The following is a 12,822-nucleotide window of genomic DNA, read 5'->3' on the forward strand; positions in this document are numbered from 1 at the left end:
GAGATGTTTGGGGAATCCCGGATGAAGGGAAACCATTAGAAGTCTCACTGAAAAGAGCCGAGGAGCAGAAGTATGAATGGAACTTGGGGAATCAAGATGGAACAAACAGACAAGAGGGGAGACAAACGCAGATGCTAGGGGATGAATCCAGTACTTCTCAGGGTGATGACAATGAAATTCAAGAGAGTACTCATCACCTAAAGGAAATAAGAATGTCTCCTGAGTGCAGTAAAATCTTAAGCTACCAAAAAGCCTTGCTCACACATCGGAGAAGGCATAAGAGAGGGAGACCATATATACGCATGGAGTATGACAAAAGCTTCAGTTACAGTGGTGCCCTTTCTTTACATCCAATAGCTCATACAGGAAAGAAGCCTTATAACTGCTTACAGGATGGAAAGAGCTTTGGTCTGAGTAGCCACCTTACTTCACATCAAAGAATTCATACAGGGTACAAACCATATGAATGCTTGGAGTGTGGAAAGAGCTTCAGTGCAAGTAGCACCCTTACTAGACATCAAAGAACTCATACAGGGGACAAACCTTATAAATGCTTGGAGTGTGGAAAGAGCTTCGGTCTGAGTAGCCACCTTACTTCACATCAAAGAATTCATACAGGGTACAAACCATATGAATGCTTGGAGTGTGGAAAGAGCTTCAGTCAGAGTAGCTCCCTTACTTCACATCAAAGAACTCATACAGGGGACAAACCTTATAAATGCCTGGAGTGTGGAAAGAGCTTCAGTGACAATGGCCACCTTACTAGACATCAAAGAACTCATACAGGGGACAAACCTTATAAATGCTTGGAGTGTGGAAAGTGCTTCAGTCATAATGAACACCTTATTAGACATCAGCGAATTCATACAGGGGACAAGCCTTATAAATGCTTCGAGTGTGGAAAGACCTTCAGTCAGAGTGACAGCCTTACTTCGCATCAAAGAACTCATACAGGGGAGAAACCTTATAAGTGCTTGGCGTGTGGAAAGAACTTCAGTCACAGAGGCAACCTTACTATGCATCAAAGAAGTCATACAGGGGAGCAGCCTTATAAATGCTTTGAGTGTGGAAAGAGTTTCCGTGACAGTGGCACCCTTACTAGACATCAAAGAATTCATACAGGAGACAAACCTTATAAATGCTTGGAGTGTGGAAAGAGCTTCATTTGCAGTGGCACCCTTACTTCACATCAAAGAACTCACACAGGGGACAAACCATATAAATGCTTGGAATGTGGAAAGAGCTTCAGTCAGAGTAGTTCCCTTACTTCACATCAAAGAACTCATACAGGGGAAAAATCTTATAAGTGCTTGGAGTGTGGAAAGAGCTTCAGTCAGAGTTGCACCCTTACTTCACATCGAAGGACTCATACAGGGGACAAACCTTATGAATGCTTGGAGTGTGGAAAGAGCTTCAGTTGGAGTGGCAACCTTGCTAGACATCAAAGAATTCATACAGGGGACAAACCTTATGAATGCTTGGCGTGTGGAAAGAGCTTCAGTTGCAGTGGCACCCTCACTTTACATCAAAGAACTCACACAGGGGAGAAGCCTTATAAATGCTTGGAGTGTGGAAAGAGCTTCAGTCATAATGAACACCTTATTAGACATCAGCGAATTCATACAGGGGACAAGCCTTATAAATGCTTCGAGTGTGGAAAGACCTTCAGTCAGAGTGACAACCTTACTTTGCATCAAAGAACTCATACAGGGGAGAAACCTTATAAGTGCTTGGCATGTGGAAAGAACTTCAGTCACAGAGGCAACCTTACTATGCATCAAAGAAGTCATACAGGGAAGCAGCCTTATAAATGCTTTGAGTGTGGAAAGAGTTTCCGTAACAGTGGCACCCTTACTAGACATCAAAGAATTCATTCAGGGGACAAACCTTATAAATGCTTTGAGTGTGGAAAGAGCTTCATTTGCAGTGGCACCCTTACTTCACATCAAAGAACTCATACAGGGGACAAACCATATAAATGCTTGGAATGTGGAAAGAGCTTCAGTCAGAGTAGCTCCCTTAGTTCACATCAAAGAACTCATACAGGGGAGAAGCCGTTTAAATGCTTGGAGTGTGGAAAGAGCTTCAGTCAGAGATTCTCCCTTACTGTGCATCAAAGAACTCATACAGGGGACAAGGCTTATAAATGATTGGAGTGCGGAAATAATTTCATTCAGGATGGCCATCTTCAGGCACTTCAAATTATCCATATAGGGGAGCAGCTGTATAAATGCTTTGAATGTGGAAAAAGCTTTAAGAAGAGTTGTAGTCTTTCTGTGCATCCAAGGACCCATATAGCGGAGCAGCCATATTAATGTCTGGATCATACCCTTGCTACACATTAAAAATATCACAGTGGGGGGAAACCATGTAGCTGTCCAGAGTGTGGGAAATGTTTCATTCAGTGTATCTTGCAGTGTCATTCTTCCTTCACATCAAAGGATCCTTAAAGAGGAGAAACTATGAAATGCCCAGAGAGTGGAAAGAGCTTTGTTAGATACTCAGATGACGCTATATTAGGTACTCATGAACCCCTCCATTGGAGAGAGAGGAATAATAGGTATGTTCACACGGATGAGAAATTTGGTCCATTCACTTTTCAGTACACCTCTCCTACATAATTTTGTTGTTGTTATGTGCCTTCAAGTCGACTACAACTTACGGCAACCTTGTAAGTTCAGGTCTGTGGCTTCCTTTATGGAATCAATCCATCTCTTGTTTGGCCTTCCTCTTTTTCTACTCCCTTCTGTTTTTCCCAGCATTATTGTGATGCCTATAATAAGTACAGTGGAAGGAATTGTTAGAAATGTTTGAACTGTTCGGAACATTTCAGTGAAGATTGTTATTGAGTTCAGTTTTGGGGCAAAACTGAGGATGGTGGAGATGAAGTGGACTGAAGGAGCTGTGGAGCGGAATGGAATAAAAACTTTGGACAAGTAATACTAGCTCATGACTGATGTAGACCTGAATGTCTGCATTGAGGGCAGAAATGCTTTTCTGGATTGTGAGAAGCAGAAATGCTGAGAAGGCCTTAGCTAAACTAATAGTGAAGATAGAAGATTAGCTACTCCACGTGACTAGTACAAAACCTATTTACATGTGTGGTGGTTTTGCCTTTTAATACGAACGTTTTCGCTGTATTAGCTGCAATCGCTCTATTCATGGGGCAGTCCATTACTATTCTGGCGCATTTGCAACACAGTTTGCCTTTTTGCCTTCTCTTTCAGAGGGGAAGCGATTTCTTGCTTTGAACCTGTTCTGAGGCTGTCTAAGTTTCCTCTAAGTGAGTCCTTTGCGGCTGGAGGTTCGGTTCTTTAAAAACTTCAAACAGTTTCTGCTGGTCTTGTTTTTATATATGTATGTTTACAGTTTTAATAGATTTGCTTATTCCCAGGTGAGGTTTCTATTTCACCATTTTATTTTTCAACCTTTTCCCTTCATCTTTGTTTATCTGGATCCTGTCTGTAGGACTGTACGTCCAACTGGTTCCTTTGAATCCCTTCTTGGGTAGGTAGCTGTCATATTCTTTCTTTGCTCTTAATATTTTTTGCATGACAACATCTTCATATTTATGGTCCTTGGCAGACCCGCCACCCAAGGGCAGCCCGGATATATGCCCCCTGACCTAGCCAGGAGCTGATGCAAGAGGCTGCAAGATTAACTGCAGCCTCTCTATGAACTCAGGGTCAAGGCAGGGGCTCCCAGTCCTTGCAGCACTTACCACTTTTCTTAATAGCTAGGATAAATGCCTACATAGCTGACACATAGCAAAGCTTTAGCTACTTTGGACTGGTGGAAAGGGGTCAGTCAAAGCAGAGCTGCCTAATAGTTAACATTATTACTAGCCTTCAATACCACAATTGTGGTTTGTAATAGTTCAGTTGCACATTGTTCTTCTGAGTAGAGGTAAGTTTCCATATCCATTTTTTATTTTTGTTTTCCAAGTAATAATTGTTTGTGTATACTTGTTGCCAGTTTATTTCTGGGTCAGATGCAAGGTTCTCGTGGTAGTGTTTAAAGCCCTAAATGATTTAGCCCCCTAACATCTGAAAGTCCACCTCCTTCCTTACAGGCCCTCTTGTGTGTTAAAATCAGCAGAGTGGGCCTTCTAGATAGTTCCACTGCTCCCACAAGTTTGGGGGGATGGTGTCCCGGGAGAGGGTGTTCTCTGTGGCGGCCCCTGATTTGTGGAACCCCCTCCCCACCGAAGTTCATTCGGCACCTTCACTGTATAATTTCTGGTGAATGTTGAAGACATGCCTCTTCAGCCTGGCCTTTGACACTTGAGATGTACATTTTCAGGACCCACCCTATTGCTGTGATTGTGTTTTGTTTTAATTCTTTTTTTAACACTGTATTTTAACCTGTTGTAACCCACCCTGGGACCTGCTTATGGACAGGTGGGTAATCATCATCTGATCCTTATTTCCCCCTTCCCCAAGATTCAATAAAGTGCTGTGGATTTCTCTCTGCTCTTATGCTCTATCTGTCATAAACTGAAATGCATTTTCTGCTGATGTATTTAAAGTAAATCTTTCCAGAGTATAGCTTTTCACCAGAAAGGACTCCCAGAGGACAGAAGGGGAAGTGTAACTCTGCTGCAGCGAGGGAACCTTTGGGGGGGAAGTCCTTCCTTTTGGAATAGCCTGTCTGCGGACAAAAATACAAAACGTGGTCTGGCTACCGTCAGAGCCAGGATGAGAGAAGCAAGGACTAGTCAGTGTCTGCGCCACAGCTTCATGACTTTCTTCCCTACCTAATTCTGGAACCTGTGGCCCTCCAGCTGGTGCTGGTCTCCCAACTCCCATCAGCCCCTGTCAGCATGGCTAGTGGTCAGGGGTGATGGGATATTCCAGCAACATCAGGGGGGGTCACAGGGTCTCATTCCCTTCAAAGATTGCTCCCCCCTCACTGTTAAGTTCTTCAGACTGCGCACCGGCATGCAGGTATGTATTTTACCTGTGTGCACAAAAGTGTTAGATAGCAGGGCTGTGGAGTCGGAGTCGTGGAGTCGGAAGCAATTTTGGGTGGAGTCGGAGTAGGCAGAAATGTACCGGCTCCGACTGTGGCTTCAAAATAAAAACTTACAATATTATAACAATATATGGTAAATATATCATGTTATACTTATATTTTATACTTTTTTATATTTCAGGGAAAATATTTGTAATAGTTTGTTGCATTTACTTTCGTAGGAATTTAGGCAAGTTTTCTTGTTCAGAAATTTTAATCAGATAAATATATTTTATGTTCTATCAATCTAGCCTGATGATTCACGTGGTGGTGATGAAATGCCTTGTGCTACCATTTTACTACAGTAAATTTGTTCTTACTAGTTAATATACATTTGCCATTTATGAAGGAGTCGGAGTCAGACAGTAGAAAAATAGAGGAGTCAGAGCCAAACTTTTGACGTCCCCAGTCCCCAGCCCTGTTAGATAGACCAGATCCACAGAAAACAGCAGTTAATTTAAAAAATAAAATAAAGCGTCACTTGCTTCAAGGCAGGAAACCTGAAGTCTGTTGTGGGCATGCCCACAAATATTTGCTGACCTGTGCATATACCTTCTGTGGAAGCAGAAAAAGCTAGGCCTTAACTTGTTTTAGATTTCCTAGCTTGATTCAGAATTGTGACTCCAAAGAATGATGGCAGAAGGTCTCTTTTTAACGTATTAAGAGGGAATGCTAAAAAGAAATGTTCCGAGAAAAATGCTTATGCTGTGACCCAAGGAGAAATGACAGAAGAGTAAACGGGTTAGGAAAGCATTTGGAAGCTGCGTGGATGTAATCCCTAGACTTTAGACTGCTGAGTGTTTCCCCAAATTAATGTTTAATCTCTTTGCTCTCTGCTTTTTGCTGTATGTGAAAGACAGCAGATGCGTGTCAGCATGTTGAGCTGATGTGAAATGACTTATTAAAATGATGACATACTGTAATTTGGTTACATGTGCTTTGGGATATGGTATAAAAATGTGCTGTAAAAATTAAGGAGTAGAGAACTTTCTTGGTAAACTCCAAATAGCTGTTTGTATCTAAATAAAGGTGCCTTTAACGGATCTGATTTAAACACGAGAAGACTTGTTTTTTCTTACACATTTTAAAGAAAATTTAATTATTTAAATATACACTTTTTGATGTACCAGATTTGCACAAATACTGTGCAAATGCACTGTTGTCCATGCACTGGTAACCTTCAAGCTGGATTACTGCAATGCGCCCTATGTGGGGCTGCCCTTGAAGCTGGTCCAGAAGCTGCAGCTGGTGCAAAATACGGCAGCGCAACTGCTCACTGGGGCAGGGTATTGGCAAGATGTCATCCCACTGCTGAAAGACTTGCACTGGCTACCTATTAGCTACTGGGCTAAATTCAAGGTTCTAGTTTTGGTGTACAAATCCGTATGCCGCTTGGGACCAGGATACCTGAAAAACGATCTTATCCCTTTTATACCCAGTCAATCACTGCGCTTTGCAAATGAGGGCCTCCTGCAGGTACCATCTTATCAGGAGCTCTGTTCCGCATAACATAGGAAACAGACCTTCCCTCCCCTTAAACATTAGACAGGCACCCAGGGCCGGCAGCAGGTATGACTGGGCCCATGGCACCATAGCCCATAAGCTCACCTGCACATTTATTATTATTTTTTATTTATTTTATTACATTTCTAGACCGCCCTATAGCAATAAGCTCCCAGGGCGGTGAACAGCATAATAAAACAGATTAAAATACAAGCGGATGTAAATACAATACAGTACACAATAAAACATAATTAAAATTCCAAATTTAAAATTTTAAAATTTTTAAAATGCCTGGGCAAAGAGGTAGGTCTTTACCTGGCGCCGAAAAGATAACAGAGAAGGCGCCAGGCGTATCTCATCAGGGAGGGCATTCCATAGTTCGGGGGCCACCACCGAGAAGGCCTTAGCTCTAGTTGTCGTTCTCCGTGCCTCCTTATGCGTTGGGACACGGAGAAGGGCCTTCGACGTCGAGCGCAGTGACCGGGTAGGTACATAGCGGGAGAGGCGTTCCGCCAGGTATTGCGGTCCGATGCCGTTAATGGCTTTATAGGTAAGAACCAACACTTTGAATCTGGCCCGGAAACATATTGGTAGCCAGTGCAGCTGGGCCAGAACAGGTGTTATATGATCAAATTTTTTAGTCCCAGTAAGGACTCTGGCCGCAGCATTCTGCACCAGCTGAAGTTTCCGAACCGTCTTCAGAGGTAACCCTACGTAGAGTGCATTACAGTAGTCCAATCTAGAGGTTACCAGAGCATGGATAACTGTGGCGAGGTTCTCCCTCTCCAGATAGGGTCGTAGTTGGGCTACCAGCCGAAGCTGGTAGAACGCATTCCGTGCCACCGAGGCTACTTGAGCCTCCAGTGACAGGAGCGGATCTAATAAAACTACGGACCTGCTCCTTTAGGGGGAGTGTAACCCCATCTAGGGCAGGTCGGACATCATCCATCTGGGCAGAGAGCCCCCCCACCAACAGCATCTCAGTCTTGTCAGGATTGAGTCTCAGTTTGTTAGCTCTCATCCAGTCCATTATCGCGGCCAGGCAGCGGTTTAGTACATTAACAGCCTCACCTGAGGAAGATGAAAAGGAGAAGTAGAGCTGCGTATCATCAGCATATTGCTGGAAACGCACTCCAAATCTCCTAATGACCTCACCCAGCGGCTTCATATAGATATTAAAGAGCATGGGGGACAGAACTGAACTCTGTGGGACCCCATATTGGAGTATCCAGGGGTTCGAGTAATGCTCCCCAAGCATCAACTTCTGGAGACGATTCACGAGGTAGGAGCACAGCCACTGCCAAGCAGTGCCTCCAACTCCTAAGTCCGCAAGACGTCCCAGAAGGATACCATGGTCGATGGTATCAAAAGCTGCTGAGAGATCAAGGAGAACCAACAGAGTTACACTCCCTCTGTCTTTCTCCCGACAGAGGTCATCATACAGGGCGACCAAGGCTGTTTCTGTACCAAACCCCGGCCGAAAGCCCGATTGACATGGATCCAGATAATCAGTTTCATCCAAGAGAGCCTGGAGCTGGCGAGCGACCACACACTCTAAGACCTTGCCCAAGAACGGAACATTTGCTACTGGTCTATAGTTGTCAAAATTTTCAGGGTCCAAGGAGGGTTTCTTTAGGAGTGGTCTCACCACTGCCTGTTTCAGGCAGGGTGGTACCACTCCCTCTCGTAGGGAGGCATTGATCATCTCCTTGGCCCATCCGGCTGTTCCGTTCCTGCTAGCTTTTATTAGCCACGAGGGGCAAGGATCCAGAGCAGAAGTGGTCGCCCGCACCTGTCCAAGCACCTTGTCCACATCCTCGAGCTGTACCAACTGAAACTCATCCAATAAAACAGAACAAGACTGTGCTCCGGACACCTCATTAGGCTCAACTGCTACAATATTGGAGTCAAGGTCCCGGCGGATGTGCGTGATCTTGGAAGTGTCTCGCAAACTCATTACAGCGGGCTATTGATGGTATTATTGCGTTCTGAGGCCCATCTACCTCTTGTGTTGTATGAATGACATGCACGCACAGTGCACACCACATTCACACTGACAGGAGAGGTAGGTGGGGTATGCATATGGGTTTATTGAAGCTTGCGCTGTCTGTACTGAGGGGTGCCTGGGAGCTCCCTCTCCACGATCCAAGGTAGGGTCAGATTGCAGGATTCAACAGTGCTGCAGATCACGGAACAGGAGCCCCAGCCTCCCACCGTAGGTAGGGGCCCCTCTGGGCTGAAAGGGCACTTGGCCAGGGATCAGCCTGGCCACGCTTTGGAGCCCGTCTTGCAGGTGCCATCTCTGTTACCTTTTCGGCACCTACTAAAGACCTTCCTCTTTATAAGTTGAGATCTTATCCCAGTCTGCTTCTGTGTTGGAATTGCTTTTTAATACATTTTAAAACTTCTTAAAAATATGTTTTTTAAACTTTTCAAAAATGTTTTTAAAGATGTTTCATTTTAATATATTTTAAAGTCTGTTTTATGATGTTTTAAAGTGTTTTTAGTGCTTTTGTTTGCCGCCCTGGACACCTACTGGGAGGAGGGGTTTGATATAAATAAATAAATGAAGGAATGAATGAATAAAGGAGCATTTAAAATTTTTTAAACAATGTGTGTTGCTGCAAGACAGGCGAAGGTTTTGAGCCACTCTCATAAAAGGCTGCTTCTTTCCCTTTTCCTTTCCTACGTCCTGTACCTGCAAGGGCAAATTTTATTTTTCAAAGATCTGTTTTGCATAGGAGCAGTTCTGTGGAGAAGAGCTCGTTTAGAAAGCAAAAATAATTATAGCAAATGTTCCTTCTGCAGCAACGGGTGGAAAATGGCAGGCAGCATCCTTGTCTTTGGGCTGATGGAAACAAAATGTAGGTACAGAGGTAACATGTAGCTCTGTAGCTCAGGGGCAGTGCATCCATCTTGCATGCTGAAGGTCCCAGGTTCAATTCCCATAATGTCCAGGTAGGGCTGGTTGCAACAAACCCACTCCCCCAAAATATCTGCATTTCTGTGGTAAGGAGAGGGATGGGGTAATGCAGTGGAAACTGGGATAACGCTTTGATGCAACATCATCTAACCTCCCTGCAAACAGAGCAGAATGACTGCTCATTGAATACTCAATGTCATCTAATCTCTCTGCAAACAAATCAGGTGAATGTTCAATAAACAGGTCCATCTGGAAGCACCCCAAAGATGTAATCCTATCCTGTTTGGATTCCAGCTTTGAAATCCTGGATCCCATCTCTTCTCCCCCCACCAGTGCATCATTCCCTTCTTGTGTTTGGGACTGGAGAAGTCATTCCTGCAGGAATTGCCTTTTGTGATTCATGTAAGAAGGTGTTTTGTTTTTTGAAATCATCTGCTGCTGCTGTTCCTTTTGCTTGCAATTTGACCTTGAATATATCGAAGGAGGCAATCTGAGGGGGAATTCTTTGGGAGGGAGACAATCTGGCTAGAACAACTCAGCACTCTTAACAAACTAGGGTTACCAGATCAGAAGCATCCCAAAACCTGAGATTTCAGGGGCGGGCCTGAGTGATGTCATGGGGGCAGGCCCGAGTGATGTCATTAAGCATGATACATGAAGCATCAATCACAGTTGCTTGGAGCATACAATTTTTTAAAAATCCGAATGGAAATTAAGATAGAAATCTTAGCTAAAAGATGGAGCTTCGGTAGGGAACGTTTAATCTAGCCTACTTGTTTTCAGCAAGCAGGGTTTAAGTGCCTTCAGGCCAGACCAGTCACCAGAAGGCCACTGTAGGAAGTAAGGAGCCTAGTGCTTTGATGTGGATTCCTGCATTGCGCAGGGGGTTGGACTTGATGGCCTTATAGGCCCCTTCCAACTCTAATATTCTATGAATCTATGAGTGTTGTGGAGATGTTAGATGGGAGCACTCAGGAGTAAAGTTGGATGCCCCTGAAGGCTGCAATTCTAAACACACTTACTAAGGGACTAAGCCCCATAGAACTCAACAGGACTTACTTCTGAGTAGATAGAGTTTAGATTGTGCTGTTGGTAAAGCTTGACTAGGGATCCTCTGCAAAGACATCCATATCCCAGCAGGGTTGGCAACTCTGCCTGGAATGCACTGCCCTTGTCTTTTAATGTGGCTGCTTCAAACTTCTTTACAGATTTGACCCTTCACTTCAGAAAGAGGTCTGAGAAATGAGTAAGAGTAAGAAGATTCTCTGCCCTTTCTGTCTACCCTGTGGGCTGCTATAAACTCACCTTGACAGCCAACCCAATTCCAGTGAGTAATAATTGACAGAGAGAAAAAACACATGGTTTGGTCTACCTTCACAGGCAGCAGCTTGGGAACAACAATTGCAGCCACTTTCAAATATGTGAATTCTCTTTTACCACTATTGGGCAAGAAACAAACTGCCATGGAACCAACAAGGTGCATCATCAGTGGGTTTTAGGGGGTTGAGCTGAGCCCATGCAACCACTGCTGTTGCTTCTATGGATGTAAGGGAGTGAGGTTAAAGGTAAATGAAATGCAAACAGAAAATGAAAAACAAAAGATAGTGATGCTTTCCTGAGTGCAATATCATACCAGCCACAACAAGATTCTTATGAGTAAGGCAGACAACATCCCACAACCAGTCAGCATTCATAACCGAAAACCAAAACTAAAAATATTCTGACACACAGTCAGTTAATGCAGAATGCTGCAGCATGTTTGCTGACATGAGTGAGACCTATCAGCACATCATACCTCTGCTCTGAAATCTGCATTGGTTGCTGATTTGCTACCGGGCCGAGTTCAAGCTGTGCTTTCCACGTTATGGGTGCCACATAGTACTTGTTCTGCTCTTGTAAGAAATCAGTCCTGTAAAGTGCCAGCACCTCTCTTTGGAACTCCCTGCCGACTGACATCGGGCAGATGCCTCTTTTCATCGGGCAGATGCCGAACTTTTGACATACCGACTCCACAGCCCTGTAAAAGCGTGTCTTGCTTCAAGGCAGGAAACCTGAAGTCTATTGTGGGGATGCCCACAAATATTTGCTGACCTGTGCATATACCTTCTGTGGAAGCAGAAAAAGCTAGGCCTTAACTTGGTTTAGATTTCCTAGCTTGATTCAGAATTGTGACTCCAAAGAATGATGGCAGAAGGTCTCTTTTTAACGTATTAAGAGGAAATGCTAAAAAGAAATGTTCCGAGAGAAATGCTCATGCTGTGACCCAGGGAGAAATGACAGAAGAGTAAACAGGTTAGGAAAGCATTTGGAAGCTGCGTGGATGTAATCCCTAGACTTTAGACTGCTGAGTGTTTCCCCATATTAATGTTTAATCTCTTTGCTCTCTGCTTTTTGCTGTATGTGAAAGACAGCAGATGCGTGTCAGCATGTTGAGCTGACATGTGAAATGACTTATTAAAATGATGACATACTGTAATTTGGTTACATGTGCTTTGGGATATGGTATAAAAATGTGCTGTAAAAATTAAGGAGTAGAGAACTTTCTTGGTTCACTCCAAATAGCTGTTTGTATCTAAATAAAGGTGCCTTTAATGGATCTGATTTAAACACGAGAAGACTTGTTTTTTCTTACACATTTTAAAGAAAATTTAATTATTTAAATATACACTTTTTGATGTACCAGATTTGCACAAATACTGTGCAAATGCACTGTTGTCCATGCACTGGTAACCTCCAAGCTGGATTACTGCAATGCGCCCTATGTGGGGCTACCCTTGAGGCTGGTCCAGAAGCTGCAGCTGGTGCAAAATACGGCTGTGTGACTGCTCACTGGGGCAGGGTATCGGCAAGATGTCATCCCACTGCTGAAAGACTTGCACTGGCTACCTATTAGCTACTGGGCTAAGTTCAAGGTTCTAGTTTTGGTGTACAAATCCGTATGCCGCTTGGGACCAGGATACCTGAAAAACGATCTTATCCCTTTTATACCCAGTCAATCACTGCGCTTTGCAGATGAGGGCCTCCTGCAGGTACCATCTTATCAGGAGCTCTGTTCCGCATAACATAGGAAACAGACCTTTAGTGTGGTGGCACCTACCCTTTGGAATTCCCTCCCCTTAAATATTAGACAGGCACCCAGAGCCGGCAGCAGGTATGACTGGGCCCATGGCACCATAGCCCATAAGCTCGCCTGCACATCCCATCTACCTCTTGTGTTGTGTGAATGACATGCGCGCACAGTGCACACCACATTCACACTGACAGGAGAGGTAGGTGGGGTATGCATATGGGTTTATTGAAGCTTGCGCTGTCTGTACTGAGGGGTGCCTGGGAGCTCCCTCTCCACGATCCAAGGTAGGGTCAGATTGCAGGATTCAACAGTG

General features: G+C 44.2%; 2 protein-coding genes across 5 annotated transcripts in view; both read left to right on the plus strand.

Annotated features, from left to right (window-relative positions):
• The window catches only part of LOC133381089 (zinc finger protein ZFP2-like), a 35,137-nt gene extending 29,081 nt beyond the window's left edge, over window positions 1-6,056 (plus strand). For all 4 annotated transcript variants that reach the window (XM_061619622.1, XM_061619624.1, XM_061619620.1 and 1 more), the window contains one exon: window positions 1-6,056. In XM_061619622.1, the coding sequence (XP_061475606.1) occupies window positions 1-2,150 (2,150 nt within the window). In that variant the 3' untranslated portion in view covers window positions 2,151-6,056.
• Window positions 4,863-12,822, plus strand: part of LOC133381090 (zinc finger protein 345-like) — a 27,615-nt gene continuing 19,655 nt past the window's right edge. Inside the window, exon 1 of the mRNA XM_061619627.1 lies at window positions 4,863-4,946. The gene's annotated coding sequence lies outside the window, so the exon portion shown is untranslated. The remainder of the gene's footprint in view (window positions 4,947-12,822) is intronic.

Source organism: Rhineura floridana, chromosome 3 (assembly GCF_030035675.1).
Source record: "Rhineura floridana isolate rRhiFlo1 chromosome 3, rRhiFlo1.hap2, whole genome shotgun sequence".
Lineage (NCBI taxonomy): Eukaryota > Metazoa > Chordata > Lepidosauria > Squamata > Rhineuridae > Rhineura > Rhineura floridana.